This window comes from Papaver somniferum, chromosome 4 (genome assembly GCF_003573695.1).
Source record: "Papaver somniferum cultivar HN1 chromosome 4, ASM357369v1, whole genome shotgun sequence".
NCBI classification, from domain to species: Eukaryota; Viridiplantae; Streptophyta; class Magnoliopsida; order Ranunculales; family Papaveraceae; genus Papaver; species Papaver somniferum.
In genome coordinates this window covers 139,705,307-139,723,336 of record NC_039361.1, presented here as the reverse complement: position 1 = coordinate 139,723,336, position 18,030 = coordinate 139,705,307, and the positions used below count along the sequence as shown (strand labels likewise).

The 18,030-nt window shown below is 34.7% G+C and overlaps 1 protein-coding gene across 1 annotated transcript; it reads right to left on the bottom strand.

The window, feature by feature from the left end:
* Nucleotides 1-3,453: 3,453 nt before the first annotated feature.
* Nucleotides 3,454-5,231, bottom strand: LOC113273201. Its single transcript, XM_026522959.1, has 2 exons — nucleotides 5,104-5,231; nucleotides 3,454-4,781 (listed from the first exon to the last, which is right to left on the bottom strand). The coding sequence occupies exon 2, from the start codon at nucleotides 4,777-4,779 to the stop codon at nucleotides 3,454-3,456; it is 1,326 nt and encodes a 441-aa protein (XP_026378744.1). The 5' UTR covers nucleotides 4,780-4,781; nucleotides 5,104-5,231.
* Between the last annotated feature and the right edge of the window lie 12,799 nt (nucleotides 5,232-18,030).

The following is an 18,030-nucleotide window of genomic DNA, read 5'->3' as shown; positions in this document are numbered from 1 at the left end:
AATACAAGTTTAAGAGGTAATATTAATTATTTTTTGTAGATTTTTCATTCAATTAGAGATATAATTTATTAATACGTTATTAATTTATTTATTATCGTTTTTTTCTTTCATGATGTTAGAGTAGTGAATATAGATGTTTGAGAAATATCGATGTTTTTTTCTTTCATGATGTTTGAGAAATATTTAAGAAATGTTAAGTGAAGAAATGTTTCATTCTATTAACGTATATTTACTTAATAAATGTTTCATTTTTATCTAAGAAATGTTTTAAGAAATATAGATTTTTTGTTCATTTTATTATCATTTATTTAAGAAATGTTTTAATAAATGTTAATATTCATAATTAAATAGTCCATCAACTTGAATCAGTTGGCACGTAAAAAATCATTGTTTCTTTATAAAAAAAATGGCACGATGAAAATATGGAGTGTGTTTGAAAGAATTCACACCAAACTACGCAACCGTTTAGTTTCGTCAAGAATAAACGATTTGGTATATGTTCAGTACAATTTAAGATTGGAGCAGCAAAGAGTTCAAGGTAAAGCAAAGCGACATAACATCGATGTCCACGATGTTCATAGCCTGCTGACAGATGAAAATATGCTTGATTGGATAGCAGGGGATGATGAAACACCAGTTTTACCTCAGGAAGAACATTGGTTAAATGAATTGGAAGAGGAAGCAGCTAATAATCCAGAGCCTTTCCCTCCACCATAGGAATGGCATGATCCAGAAGTTGAAATCTCATATCAAAGGTTGCCAGTGAGTAACTTTGTTTATGACTTTGGTAACCTAACATTTGGAGACAATACACAAGGTCATGAAAATGAAAATCCCATATACAATTCTCATTACACTGAAGATCGTCCAGAAGAAGATACCCGAGGAATTAATGAAGAGTATAATTCCAATATTAATATCAATAATGAAGTAGATAATCGTAATGATAATGAGGAAGAAGACTATGGTTATGAAGATGACGATACTGTTAACTACGACAGCCAAATGCATTACGCGAACCAATATGAGGCGGAGGAAGAGGAGGAGGAATCAACTGAGAATCGTCGAGAAAACAGAAAATAGTTGAATAAGTCGAAAAAAAATGCCGGTACAAGTTGGTTTGTCTAAGTTTAAAATTTCAAGCACTACTGTCACTAGGTTACTTATTGTAAGTTTATAAAATTTGAAGTGTTTAATGATTATTTATGAAATTTTAGTTGTAAGTTTGAAATTAAAAATTGTATAACAATTTCTCCAACTCAAATTTTTTTTCCTTAAAAACGGGTTTAACCGGTATGAAAACGGAAAATACGGTGTAAAAAACGTGTGTTAAAATGTTATTTAGAAGAAAAAAACTGAAATATTAATTTTAGAAAAACGGTAATCACAGGTGTGAAAACGGTTATAACGGGTCTAAATAACGTCATTTTTTCCTATTTATCGGTGTTATTTAGGTAAGCGTGTTGGTGAGTCTCACGGGCACGCTATATGGACGTGAGCGTTATAACGGCCGTTTTTCAAACCTTGGTTTCAACATTGCGCCGCATATACATAACTGGTGATGCAGGTGAGATTCGAATGACAATGTGTGATAGCGTGTTCACCTTAACATAAGATTTCTTTGATCACTCCCTCTCTCAACTCTGCTTTGTCTCTACTACTCCACTCCAAGTGGGATTCTAATCTTTCTCTCTCTCAATGATGATGATATAATTAGTTATGTTTAATTGTAATATGCAATATCGTCAGATTATATATTTAATGGTGCCCAAGTACTTGCGACCATAAGCACCTTAGTACTTGTGAACGAGGACAACGTTTTATCGGAGGTCATACTCGTGCATGATCGATCTTTTCTTTAGAAATGTGATATGTATGTGGATGAACAGCAAAATCATGTCATTGAATCTCACTTGCATAAAGTAAAGCCATAAACTAGTTGAGGGCTGGCCCTAACATTTTGCTGCCCCAAAGAAAACCAAAAAAATGTTGCCCCCTTCCATATAAGTCTGTACATATATATGTTTACTAGACAAACCTTTCCATAAGTATATCATTCTCAGCATGTAAATATGTCAAGCAAATTATGGTTCAGAAAACAATAAAAGTAAAGGGTTCAGATAATCATACAAATAGCATCTATTGAAAGTTGATTCTTCTTACATTTCTAGATGCAAAATCATTAAGTATAACTTTAAAATCAACTTGCATAACCATATATGTTTCAATTGCCAGCATAGACAATCCAATTAATCTCTCTTCTGACATAGTTGATCGAAGATACGATAAAATCACCTTTAGCTTAGAAAAACTTCTTTCCGCCGATGCAACTGTTACCGGAATTGTGAGCAGTATCATATAAGCAATCCACGCATTTGGGTAGCAACCATCTATTCTTAGTAAAAATTGTAAAACCTCCATTGGTTTGCTATAAGCCTTAGGTAATGCAACTCTCATGACTAACAATTCCAAATATAACTCCCTGCCATCAATATCTCTAGATGTACCATGCTTCAAATAACCTTCAAGTGCGAGACAGGACCTCATCAATTCATTCTCACTCATAGTTCTTAACTTGTTCGAGTCAAACAGAAAACCAAATATTTTTTCATATAATCGAAATTGTTCAAACCTGGCCTTGAATGATGATATAGCACTGTCCATTATATATAAAAAGTAAGTTCTTCTAAAAAATTCCTCACCTGATATTGGTTCGCAAGTACGAGTGGTGCGAACTTCACGAAATCTAGGTTCAATATTCATACCATCTGCAATCTCCTTCGCTTCTTCCATTGCCTTTTGGAACCTATCTTTTCTATACTCTTTAAAAAAAACAATTAGACCTTTTGTTTTTTCTATAGCAACACCAATATCCATATTTTCAGATTGCAAAGATTTACTCACGGTATTAACAACAAATAAAAGTTTATACCAGATTGTCAAGCTAACATAAAATTCAAAATTATGCATATCAAAACTTACTAGGCTCTCGGCTGTGCTGACTTCTTGAGAAATAGAGGATGAATCTCGCAACTTCTCTAAAGCTTTGCGTATTTCAGGAGCTTGGTATCTTATCGCTTTGATACTTGCTACACGGCTTTCCCACCTAGTATCGCATAATGGTTTAAGAGTCAAACCTTTCTCTCCAATCTCTTCTTTGAACAAATCTCATCGATTAGTAGAAGCCGAGAATAACGTATAAATACGTTGTATGGATCCAAAAAAAGACAATCGTTTAGGACATGACTTAGCCATATCACAAAGTATTAGATTTAGACTATGACAAGCACACGGTGTGTAGAATGCTCTTGGATTAATCTCGAGTAGTCTTGCTTGTACACCTTTATGTTTTCCTTTCATATTTGCTCCATTGTCATATCCCTGCCCTCTTATATCATCAATATTTAATCCAAGGTTTATCAATGCTTCTTGAAGTTCAAAAAACAAACCTTCTCATGTTTTATCTTCAACTTTCAAAAACCCAAGAAAATATTCCTCAATTCTTGCTGTTGAAACATCTACGCATCTGATTATAATGGACATTTGTTCCCTGCGAGAAACATCCGGAGTACAATCAAGAATAATTGAGAAGTATTTCGCCTCGTGGATTTTTTTCAGAATAAGCTTTCGCGTCTCATCAGCAAGCATTGAAATCAGTTCATTCTGAATTTTGTGGCTAAGATAATGATACCGCATTTCATTCTTTTCGATACTCTCCAAGTGATACTTTAACACGGGATCATATTTTGCAAGTACCTCTATGAAACTTAAGAAGTTTCCATTATTTTTTGTATAAATTTTCTCACTATCCCCACGAAATGCTAAACCATTCTTCGCTAGGAACAAGATGCCGTCCATCATCCTCTCCAAAACATCTTTATAATGTATCTTCTCTCTATTGATCTGTTCTTGTATTCTTTTATCAATGGTTTTTTCCTTTCTCAATCGTAATTCCAACTCAAGCCAATTAAACATACAAACAGCATGCTCTCCACTGTTTTCATGAGTACTAAGTCTTCCACTTAGGTTATTCCAATCATTGAACCCACTTTCACACAACTGATAATTAGTTTCCCTCTTCTTAAACAATTTACAACAAAAACAGAATACCTTATCCAAAGATGTCGAATACACTAGCCATCTCCTTTCTTGTTTCTCAAAATTGCTCATTCTCCGAAAGTAATAAGTGCTAGAGAAATGATCGCCCTTGGAATCTCTAGGGAACTTGATATTATCAATTCTCACTGGACCCTTCTCTACCAAAAAATCAATAAGCTTTTTATCAATTGTATTCCAATTAGCCGGATCAAACATATCTATATGGCTTAACTCTTCACAATAATTACCAACTTCATTCGTTCCTACCGTCTTGTTGACATTATCCCCCCTTCTGTCATTCTCATTGATATCATTCATACCATTCTCAACACCACCATCATTCACATTTCCCTCATTTACACTATTATCAGCATCACCCTCATTCATACCATTATCAGCAACACCATCATCTCCATTCCCCTCATTCATACTATTATCAGCAGCACCATCATCCCCATTCCCCTCATTTAAACCATTATCAGCAGCACCATCATCCCCATTCCCCTCATTCTTACCATTATCATCTGTAGCATTATCCTCATCGCCCTTATTCTCAATTGCTGGTTGATTCCTAATCAAAAACTTATCAAAAGAACCTACTGGAGATTTAGTAGATTCCAATCTCTTTTTCTTTTTCTTCCTATTTTGACATCCAGAAGATTGCTTTCTTTTCAGAACCATGCCTGCAATTAATCAAATACATATATTACACAACAAGCAAAAAAATATGTTAAACAGCAAAAACAGTACACAATTTATTTCTTCAAAATAATCCTAACACTAAATGCCTAAATTGTAGCTATTTTAAAATCAACAAATTATTTAGATCCTGTAACTAAGATATATATATATATGATCGTTGGGTATTTAGAAATCAAAAGATTAATTGGGGTTTTGAATTTTTTTGCCATAAAAATACAATTTAGATTTTCTAGCAGAAATCAAAAGATTAAAAAGAAAACTAATCATATAATATAAGTGATAATCTGTTTTTCATAAACTTACCGTAAAGATTTAATTGTTGTTGACTTGTTGGGAAGAAAAATAGGAAGGATCACACCATCATGGAGGCTGGAAGCCTGGAGCAATGGAGTTTTCAGCCGACGGAGAGAACGAGAAGTTTAACAAAAAAAAATTCTCAAGTGAAAATGTGAAATCCGTCCCACTTGTTATGTATTTAGTGTTAACTCCTTTGATATTTTAGTATTAACCCCTCTTATAACATGCCCTTTGTTCTTTTAAAAATGCATCATATTTTGTATTTATAATTCTTTTCTAGACCCCCAGTTTTCTGCTATAACATAAAACTCCCCTAATAAAAAATTTTTTTTGCTGCCCCCTGATCGTGATGCCCCAAAGATAGCCTTTCACTGCATTGCCTCAGGGCCGGCCCTTAACTAGTTACATACTTCGATAACAAGTTTTTAAATATCATTCATTCCCATCCGACCCACTGTGAATATGACTCACACTACACATAGAAGCAAAAACTGAAAAGTAAAAGAAGCTCTCCATAAAAAGCACTGAGTAAGGGTGTACGTTTTACATAAAACAGGTAAAAAAAATGTAACGAGAGAGAGACAAAAGCTGATTAGCAAACACCACGCCAAGTAGAGTGGGTAGGCGGCGCTGTTAGGTTTTGTACGAATTTGAAACGGCGGATTCCGTCGATAAGTAAGCATCAATATAGTATATAAGATGGTTTTCTTTGCAGCATACGAATATACTAGTACTAGTCCGAGCTGCTAGTGTTTGTTGTTTGCTTGTGGTTGTTTTGTGGTTTGACGTGTGAGGAAAATACTTAGACTAGAGTGTGTGTGAGAGAGTGTTGAGGACAGATGTAGAGTCAAGACTCAAGACCAGTAAAAGAGACCCAAACAAAAGATTTCTAGATCAGCGCAACAGTGACACACCCATGACAAATACAAGTATAAACTGTCCTGCTTTCTGACCCATGTTTGCCACGAAACCAACTCATTATCAATTCAAATCACCACCACCACCACTTCCTTCCCTACTCCTTCAAATCACCCTCATAGCAAGATCACTTTTTCTTAAAATTACGCCGTAAAAATAGACAAGAAAAAAGGTATTAATATCGTCACATATTGCTGGTGACGTGGGAATTGAGTTGACTGCTTTATTTTACTATCCATCATCCGTCTCTCTGTGTCTAGAGTTTCTTTCGTCAGCAGTTTGTCGCTTTCGGTTTTGCCATCTTTCTACTTCTTCCGAGATTCCAACCTTGGGGTGCTGTTTCTTGTCTTGATATAGCTTTTTTGTCTCTCCTTTTTCGTTACTTTTCTGGTATAGCCAGTCTCCTTGCCTGGGTCCTATTACAAGACTTGACTGATGAAGTCACGGTGTGGTAAAAAAATATTTAGCGAAGCAATTTTTAAGTTGTGCAACCTTGCTATTGGTGCTTGTTATGTGGTAAAAAAACTTTAACGAGCAATTTCAAGTTGTGCAACCTTGCTTTTGGTGCTTGTTATAGTCACTGCTTCACTTTTTTTTTTTTTTTGTTTGGAAGATTAGTTATTGGCTACGGTTACCTACACTTTTTTTTCTTTATAAATAAATTATTACATTGGTTAATAGAGGCTCTTTCAGATCATATACTAATAATCGAAACAATTCTGGATCATCAAAACCAAATAAAACTGACACAATTATAAGACAACTGCACGGATCAGCAAAATGAACAGACGAAGTACAACCTGATTTAAAATTTCTTGCAAGACAACTGGATTTATCTGGGGCGCTAACTTGGGCTTCATATAAGTGTCTTGATAAACAGATTCATCCGAACAACATGTCTCTAATTTTTGGACAATATCAGGAGGATCGAGTTGTAGAGTCTGAATAGACTCAAGTAATACCTCAGACGTATAAAGCTCGAGTTCCAAGTTAGGGACTTCAAATAGGGATACTTTACGATCACAACCCCCAAACTTATGGTAATCACTACTCTCCGAAAGACCTCTAACTATTGCTTGAATTTCCGGATCATTAGAGCCTGAAAAATACGCGAGAGCGTCTTTTAGATCAATATCCCCAAGCTTAAGGTAATCATTACACTCGGAAAGTCCTAAAACCATTGCTTGAATTTCGGGGTCTTTAGAGTCTTTACAATACTCGAGAGCTTCTTCTAATTCTAGAGTCTAGATCGCTACCCCCAAGCTTAGGGTAATCATTACTCTCGGAAAGTCCTAAAACTATTGCTTGAATTTCAGGGTATTTAGGGTCTTTAAAATACTCGAGAGCTTCTTCTAGTTCCAGATTCGGGTCACATATTTGACCTAAGAGAATTATCTCATCAATTCATCTAAAAAATCACCAAATAAAGTGTCATCCCAATTGTCCTGAACTAGATCCTGAACTAAAGTGCTAATCATATTCACTTCCTCTAAATCTTCAAAAGGTTGTCTAGTAACATTAAAGATATTTAGCTTAGTGGTCATATTACGAAAGGATATATTTATAAGTCTGATTCAACAGTTGATGACAGCATTAGACGTGGCTAAAGATGGACGACCTAGAATTACCGGTATTTGAGCACTAGGATCCTGAACATGATGGGTATCTAGAACAACAAAATCCACCTATCAACCTCAATTGGAGCATCTTCTATGACACCACAAGGAACTTTGACAGACCTATCATATAATTGCAGTGTCATTTTAGTTGGTTTTAACTTACCAAGATGTAACTGGTTGTACACATGATACGGGAGTAAGTTAACACTAGCTCCTAAGTCAAGCAATCCCTTATCAACTAAATTTTTGAATCACACAAGATATGGTAAAGCATCCAGGGTCTTTGTACTTAGGGGTTTTTTGGTTCAGAAGAATTGAACTTACCTGACCAGCTAAAAAGGATTTCTTATGGACATTAAGCTTACGCTTTCATGTACAAATATCTTTGAGGAACGTGGCATAAGCATGCATTTGCCTAATTTCTTCTAATGACAGGATGTTAATGTTCACCTTCCTATATATCTCCATTATTTCGTTGAAAGTCGGCTCCTTTGTTAGAACAAACAACTGCGTGTACGAGACTCTGGGCACAAAATGAGACCTATCAGGAACCGCATTGGCATCACTAGAAACTTTGTCAGTATCTTCAGCTAGTGGCTCCTCTTGGGAACTAGAAGGTGGATTATATGTACACATCTGAAGGTTCTAAAATTTTGCTTGATCTGGAGGATTCTTAATACAGCCAAAACCTAGGGGAGCATTAAAAATTACTAAACTGACCTTGACTCCGACCCTTACACATCAAAGGTTCGGGTGATTTCTCCACCAGGATTATAGATTTCTGAATATGGGTCAAACTTCTGAGGGTTATCGAATTTAATGTTATTGGAAAGAGCGTGGGCTTGCTCTTCAAAATTCTGTTCTTCCCAAAAAGGTTCTCTTCTATCACTATTTTGACTTGATTATAAAGATTTTAACCTTTTAGCTATTGCTGCAATTTTGGCATCTGGTTCAAAGTTTTCTTCTACCCTATTAACGTTTCCTTTGCTTAAAGAATTGTTTTCTGGATTCCATAAAATTTTCCCATTGCTGGGCCTTTTCGGCGATTTCATTCACAAATTTCATCGTCTGGTCAGCAATCTTATTTCCAAACCCATATGTACACAAAGACTCAACCATAGTTGTTGCTGGATAATCTAAACCCTCATAAAGGATCTGAACTAAACTTACCTTTTCTAAGCCGTGATAAGGACATTGTGACAGTAAGTCATTGAACTTTTCCAAATACCTACATAAAGATTCTCTCTCTTGTTGCGCGAATGTGCATATTTGCGTCCTAATAGATGATGTTTTGTGCCTAAGGTAAAACTTATTGAAAAAGGCATATGTAAGTTGTTCATATGTTGAAACTGACTCAGAAGTCAAACTATATAGCCAAGATTTGGATTTATCTCCCAGGGAAAACCGAAATAACCTAAGCTTGAATGCTTCGTCATCTAGGTCCATGATTTTGGCCGTACTACAGATTTCCTCAAAATCCCTAACATGTAAATAAGGGTTTTCATTTTCTTTTCCATAAAATATAGGGAACATATGTATGGACTCAAGTTTAAAATCATAGTTCGCTTCAGTGTCAGCTAACCTGATAATTGATAGACGACTAATCCTAGTAGGATTCAATAAATTTCTTAAAGTCGCCATTTCTGGCTCACTCGGAGTACTAAGGGTACTAATAGACGAACGTCCAAAACTGAATTTTCCAAAAACATGGCTCTCTAGATTAAGGTATTCGAGATCCTTGTTTCCTAGAATAGAACTACTAGGTTTGACACTAATAAAACGACCAGAGTGTCCTTTTTACGTTCTGGCATACAATAAAGTTTCCTAAATTGGAAGGGTATCTAAGAAATCAGAAAACAAGGCCGACTCAACCAAATCAAACCTATTGATTTCTAGTAAACAAAAAGCATGATGGCTCCACTTAGATTGTTCCTGGACCGGCTTCTATTCTTCCAAGAGGCAACTAGGTACAATTTTAGCAAACCTCGTAGGACGATTCGAATAAAGTAAGTCGAAGAGAATCAGGTGAAGCTTTAGAGAGCTTGAATACCCATACCACTTTGTAAACACTTCCCTGGGTTACAAGGCGGCTCTAATCAACTTACATTAATTTTCCGGAACTTTAAGTTAGGCTAACAAAATACCCAATATAGTCCTTTTGAACGACTTTCCTATAAGCCCGTTACTTTATTGGTCTCATTCTAGTCAAAATTTTAAGGCTTAGGTTCGCGTTAGGATCGTTTTCCTAAGGCGGGCAAGAAGAGAACGGTAATGAAATCCGAACCCTTATCTTGTATGGTCGGGCCTTGTCCTTTACTAGAAATTAAATTTCATATTAAGTCCTCAACATATAAGCATAGAAAGGAATCCAGTAAAAACACTGACAGAAGACTCGTGGGTGGCTAGAGTCTTACCTCCCACACTAGACGGACGATGAACCAGTTATAGTCGACTCGGGCCGCTGACTCCTATGTCAGTGTACGAACCCAAGGTACAAAGACAATATCGTAATTGCCCTCCTTACCTGCAACAATTTATTTATAATTTTATCCCTTCCTTAGCGCTTTTAAAAATAAAAATAATGTCCAAAAGTCCAAAAAAAAAATAGTCCAAAAAGAATGTCCAAAAATAAAAAAACAAATTACAACAAATAATAACATACCTAATAATGATTTTTAAAAGTTACAAAAATAAATAAAACTCTAAAAAAATAATAATAAAAAAAAAATGAAATCTTCTTCCTTTTTTCATTCCTTATGCTTTCTCTTTGACTCTAAGTCTTTAATCACCAAAATCTTTGGCTCAACTTCTTTCCACAATACCAAAAACCTAAAATAGAACATAAGAATAAAAGCCTAAAAAAAAAAAACCTAAATATAAATTTAAAATCTTAAACCTAAAAACAAGTCCGCATCGGCGACGCCAAAAATTGATGTGGTTTTGATTGTTGTTGTAAAGTGATAGTAAAATATCGTTCGCTCGAACTTGTGAAGATTCGACCTAATTTCCAATTAATCTAGAAAATATGTAAAGGTTGATAACAATATTTCGAAAGACTGGGACTTGGGATCCACCAAAAATTTTATTCATGTGATTCATATTTATTCTATACAATTATAGATCAAATAATAATAAAATATTGACTCTATGTCTTTGCCAAAGTAGATTTTCAAAGTAATAACTGTATATCGAAAGCATGGGACATCAAAAGTCTTAAACTAAGCATGACCCATCAATTGAAATCACAACCATTCAGTAAAAATCATAAATAGATTAAAAACCAATATAAAAAGTCATAAAAGAATTAGATATAATTACCACAAGCATGAAATATGGCTTCCTCCGTCATCCCGGTGTCGAGGTTTAGCTCCTCATGTCGATAACACTCTCAAAAGATTTATTCATGGCTTAAAAAGTGTTTATAAAGGTGAAAATAAAGATACATAATAAACAGTTAACGGCAACGCTTCACAGGCGTTACAAATTAACTATTACGAAGGAATAATTGCAGAAAAGTAAACTCTGGTTACTGAAAACCATTATCAATCGCTGCAGAAAACAACAGTTTCTACGACACACTGTTTCAGTTTGCGAATGACTTAGGAAGCAACGTGTTCTTCGTCTTCTTCTTGCCTGCACCAGCAGAAATCTTTTCTACAACTCTTTCTGCTCTTCACCGCATCCTCTTAAATCGCTCTGTCCTCACCCCCAACCCGATACCTCTCTATGGGGCTCCAACAACTATTTTATACATCATAGCTCCCTCTAATCTCGAGAAAATATACGTTTTATCTTATTTTTGTTTCACTGGAAGTTACTGGAATATTTTCTCCTCCTTTATCTCTTTACGCATTGTCTCTGATTCATACAAACTCTACAAAATCGACATGACCAAATCCTAGAAATATATATTCTCCAAATCCTTACGTGATTTTCAAATTAAAACTAGACAAACCCGAGAATATTTGTTTCTTTGTTTTATCCAAATAAATACGGAAACTCCCTTTTTAATCGCAACCAACATCTTTATCAACCATGTTATTCATCGAATCAGGTTGATACTAATCCAAAACTCCGAAGAATTATCAGAAATCTCTCCTAAAACCAAACCAGATAATCACGCAGTTTTAATGCAAATATTCCTCCAAAATAAATTAAACGTGCGGAAGAAGGGAGTGCCCCTATCCATTCTACGAGTGTATGTATCATCATGGGTGCCCTTAGTAATTTTTTGAGTGCCTTTATTGATTCTTCCAGGGGGTGCAAAAATTACTCTGCGAGCCGATTTCTCCGCAAAACTTTATTTCTCCAGAAACACCTACAAAGACATAAAATACAAGAATAAGTACAAAAATGGGTACTAACAAAATAGATAATCGAGATCGAATCAGATAGAAAAACGTGTCTACAATGACTCCCGAGGAGCAGCCTAGATTCTTAACCACCTCTCAAGAACAGTCTTCAAAAGATCAATTAAGTTCAGTTTTCAGATATATATCTCGAGGAATCACAAAGTCTGAGACGATGAGAACTTTGCAATTACTATTTATCTTGCCTGAAAGAGATTACGAAAACCTCGATAATATAAGAGCAAGACTAGGATACACAAACTATCAAAGTAAAGATAGTCTGACCTGGCTTCACGAATTCCCAAAGTGAAGTCTTTTAGTCATAAACCTATTTATGTTTCTCAAAGGAAACTTAAGTTTATAAAGGACGACTCTAGAATCAACTAGGAAACAAAGTGTTAGGGATTGAATTTTGCAGTTGAAAGAGTTAGAATTTTCAAAGATCATGGGTTGCTTAGAAGTCAAACTGAGATAACTTGGGAATCAAGCAAACACTGTTAGGTCTTGAAAATACAATAGAAGAATATACACTATGGACAGGTTCTAAAAACGTGTAGAGTGACTGTTCAATTTGGCAAGTACGTCAAAGAACTAAAAGCAATTTGATGTTCATTTAATAACCTAAGAATTTAATCATGATGCACACATATAAGTGTTTGAGTGATCAATGAAGTTTTATAAGTGTTTGAGAGAGTTCCAGCAATATTAAACATATTTAAAAAATAAGTCTTTGAGCATATACTAAAATCTGCTGAGACAGTTGACAGAACGGTTCGTGAACCGTAAGGCTTGTTCACGAGTCAGGGTGTAACGGTTCGTGAACCGTGTTCGCCAACTTATAGGTTAAAATACCAACTTCAAGTATTCAGTTCACAATGGTTCGTGAATTGTTCCCAACCGAACTCACCGCTTGCGAACTGGTTCCCAAACTTCCCTATATTTCTGAAACTCAGATATCTATGGTTTGCGAAATGGTTCACCAACCTACCCTGATTAGAAATATCAGTAGTTATGAATTTCTGTCTTATTATGTTTGAAACATTCCCAAGTGATAAAATCATTTGAATGGACAATTTTCAATTGATCCAAAAGTTAATTCATAAACAATAAATTTCTTAGAACTAATATTTTTAAGGGCGGTTGAACATCTTTACTAAAATCACATTTCGAGATTTTTAACATGACAAGTTTGACTCGAAAAATCCTATTTGTAAATTTACTAGAGGTCATATGACATCATCTCAACAGATATAATGGAAAGATAGTGAGTAAATAGAATGGTTCAGTCTTCACATACATGATACGAAATTTTTCCAAATATCTTTGTCGATCTTCAATCTTCGAGGTTGATGTCTGATACCCAACTACCACATTCTAACATAGTCCGGGACTTGACTTAGTAGACTATAAATCAAAATATAATTTTGATCATATAACATTGACAACAAGCTTGAGATAGTAAAACTTGTGGATTCATCTGAGCATTGCTCTAACAGTTTTTAATCCCTACGCCACCATGATCTTTCGTTTTAAAAACAGTGACCCAAGCAATAGTGTAGATTCCTTTGTTTTCTTATTTTTTATTCCACTAAAATTTTCTCTTCAGTTTATCACCTTATCTAATATGGTCTTAGGATAATCTAATCATTGCATTTGATAGATAAGGTATGCAGAAAGGTTAGACTTATCAAGGACAGTTCTGCCAGTTTGGTTAAGAGTTTTAGACTTCCAACCTAGTAGAGAAGTATAATACTTGTTGAGAAGAGGTTCAAATTATTAACTTTATTTCCCTTGAAAAACATAGGATCTCCTGGGTATTTTTCGTCTTTCGATATTTTTAAAATTTTTAAGATTATGGCTATGCCCCTAGAAATTTGAATGTTAGCCTATTCTACTGTATTAACCCACCTAGATTTACAATTTTACTTCCATCGTTAGTTTGGTTATGCCCCATAAAAAATTACATTGTCTATGACCCGTCCACTAAATCTTTCTACCTAAAGTAAAGAATTCTAAAAACGAAATAGACGAGCAGTGTAGTTACATTGTTTTTACAGCTACACCCCAAAGAGATCTAATGGTTGCAATCTATAAATATGATATAAATTAACAAATAACGAATAAAGCGCATGTAAGTAAAGGTGAACGCAAGGGTTTCTACGTGGTTCAACCATTGAAGTGACCTACGTCCACGGGATTGGGGTTTCACTATGATAGTTAAGGAAGTTTCAAGATATTACCTCTCACGCAAAGATTACAAGTCTCTACCTTATTTTATCACTCTTGTCATCTCTTAGAGAAGCGTTGCTCTCTCACTCTCAATAACTCTCACTTTGCATAAGAATCAAGACATGCCCTTACTCATATCATATATGAGCATAATATCTATAGACAAATGAAGTTACAAGATTCGTATTTTGGTGTGGCGCATTTTCGCTTGAATAAGATTCCCAAAAACTTGCTCGATGTAACTCACATAGCTTATTCGAAGGCATATGGTTTAATCATGGGTTTGTCTGAGGCACCTCTGCATCGTACCATCTTCTACAATTGTATTTCTTCCCATCTGCCGATTCATTAAATGATTTGTACTTTGAACTTGACCTTGAGATCTCTGATCTCCTTTATAGTGTCTCTATCGAGTCGAAGTAGTAGATACAATAGTTCAGATAAAATAACTTTTAGGATTTTTTTATATACTTCGCACCCCTTCTCTTATCTTGTGGCCTTATCCTAAGATATGTCCACATGGCAATCTGATATTTGTACTCACATGTCTTCTTTTCTTTTTCATCCTTCGAGGCTAAAATGGAAAAAAAAAACTAGCCTTTACTTTTTAATCATCGTCAAATTCCTATTTCCTATGCATGTAATTGCCATGTCTTTATTACCACTCTTTACCTTATCATTTATTACCTATTTTACTTGAGGCGCCGATTGTCATTCTCCGAAAATATTCATTCCCTATAAAAAAGGATCTTCCTTGGTTTAAGAGTCTTCTTCTTCACTCCAACGGATACTTCTCTTAACTTCCTTCAAAATTTTTACAACTTTTCCTCATTCCCTTTTATTATTTTCAAAAGGCTTTAATCATTGATAACAAGCAGAAATCCTCGTCCGCCTTTTGAAAAAGGTGAGTTTTTTTTTTGGCATTTTGGTTTTGGTTGTTGTTTCCTCTATTTTATTAAAATTTCAACGTTATCGTTTCTTGGGAGTTTGTTGCTAGTTTTTCGGAGTTTATCTTGTTATCTACGTTTTATACATAGTTGCAAAGAAAAATCTTTCTGGTAAATCAGGTGGTATACGTTGAAAAGGAGAGGGGTACCAAGTATACCACCAACTTTTTTGTTCGGAAACCTTTATGGACAAAACATAATACAACTGCAAGTAGACCAGCTTAATGATCCTTGACTATGTATATAAAGTTTATATCTATACCTCTTCTCAATCAGAAAGTGTAGAAAATTGAGTATGTGAACCTAATTGTTAAGTAGAGTACTTGGGAGATCCCAAAAATTAATATCCAAGATCAAACTAGTCGTATCCAAATATTCAGATCCGAATTATGCCAAGTAGGAAACTTGTTATATATCTTTCAAGACATTCTACAAGAAACAAATCTCGTAATCGATCTTAGTTACATGTGGATTTAATGCACAAACCTTGATCGGCTGGGATCCAACTAGAATCAATTTATCTTTGATAGATCGGATTGACTAGTCGCGTGAGATCGGCAATCTCTATTTTTATTTTTGAGATCTATGTTGATTGAGTGTGAATCTAGACTTGACTAGTTTGGTAGTTATTTTTTAGATTGGTCTAACCAGTCAAAGGAGTTTATTAGATTAAACATAAGAGCCTTTGTGAACGACTCATCTTATCTTGTAGCAAGATTGATTAGAGTGGTTACCATATAGATTCTTCATTTGTTGTTTGGAATATGATCCAAAGGACTTGTTATTCACGTGCGTGACTCTAGAAGTTGAAGGCGCAGGAATATTGAGGAAACTAAGTAGCTAGGTGTAGTCTTCTTAGTCTCAACTATACGCAGTTGGTATTAGATTTTGTATAGCGACTTAATTATGGGAGTATTCAAAACTAGACTAGGTCCCTGGGTTTTTCTGCATTTGCGGTTTCCTCGTTAACAAAATCTTGTGCCATTTACTTTACTTTTCCGTATTATAATTGTTTAATTATAATTAAATTAAATTGCACTTTACGTTAACTCCTTAATACTTGATATTGATCCTATAGAGGATCGGTTTTCGGAACCTATTATCAAGAACACACTTTTTATCGTATCGCCTCGATCTTGTATTTATAGTCAATCACACAAGTTGTCTTGTTGATGTATTGTGTCGATCTCCTAATCATAGACGATCACACGAAGTGTGAACCAAATTGTTGTATTGTCTCGACTCTGTCCATAGACGATCATGTTCGGTAGAGGACTGATATGTTGAAATAAAAAGATTGTGGTGTATTTGGGTACCCTCGTATTTTCAATTGGTATCAGAGCAGGCAAACACGAAAAGATCTAACAATATGTGTTTAGTGCGATCCAACCTATAATATTTGAATCTAATGGATGATTCAGTTAATGTAATAGCAGTTATGGAACTGTTTTGAAGTTCCATGGTGGAATACACGAATGAAGACTGTGAAACTCCCTGTAATGGAACCGTTTAGAAGTTGGTCAGAAACCTACGGTTTTCCAAGAAATTTTCTCTTAGATCTAAAAGACAACCCATTGATTTCATTTTGTGCTGGATTGTTCAAAAAAGGAAAACAATTCAATTCAACAAAATACCATAATGTTGATTTGTAAGGGTTACGTAATATTCCCTCAATTGCTTCTGTTTCTCATTGTGATCGTTGCATCACTAAGAGAAATTGTCATCTCAAGATCTCGAGATTTGTGAATCTTACATTTGATCCTGTACCATCAATATTCACAAACAATCCTATTGGATTGGATTTTAGAAGCAACCAGGTGGAAAGCAACTTTCAAATGGAGAATCAAAATCTTCATTCTTTAATAACTTGAGATGTTACTAATAAAGTAAGAATTCCTACTATATTAAAAGACAGTATTGTAATAAAATATTATTACAATATAATTCGAGTTAAGAAAATACTTCGACCTTATGAGATTAAAAAAAGAAAGTATTCTCTCAACTTCCCCATGAAAAGTAGTCACATGCACTCTCCACATACTGGTTTTTTTAAAACCAGTAATAAACTAAAGGAAATTCGTAACCTTAATGAGTTAAGTTATTCATCAAACATAACTTATACGTATGGATCAGTTTCTATTTTTATAGGCCAAATCGGTTCCTAAACGACCATGAGTGGATCGGTATCACATCAAGTAAAAGTGCTTGTTTCCGAAAATATGTTTCCTTAAAAATAGATGTATTTTCAATATCAGAAATAAAAACTTGGATTATTCTGCAATTTTTTGAATTTTTTTCGAATAAGATAAATATTCTGATTTCTCAAAATATTCATCTTGAGGTTTTCACAAGCATGCTTTCAAAGATGATACCGAACGAAGATCTAAGGAGAAGACTGACAACTATAGTTCTCACCAACAATTTTATTTGCATGTTTGATGGAAAGTGTTATCACATTCTCTATATGATGAATGGAATAGTCCACGGGAAATTTTTCAGTGATTATTGTCTTCACAAGATTGAGAAATATCTCGACTCCTTAGAGCTTGATAGGCTAAATCTATGCAACGAAACATGCCATCATTCAATTCAACTCGTATCCTCTTCAAGGGTGCATGCATCTAATCTGCTCGATGGTGTATTAGACCTAATCGGCAGAAGAGTCTTGCTTAACGAAAGAGTTGATGCTGAATGGAGACGTGTAATTTCTTATTAAAAACTGTTGAGAACAGCTTATCAGAACTCTTCAAATAATGTTAAGCATCTTACTAATGTTCTTAATTATTATGAGGATGTTTGATAAAGTTTCAGTTTCTACTCGACGAGATTTCCTCCTAAACATAATTGTTACAAGAGGAATTAAAAGGAATC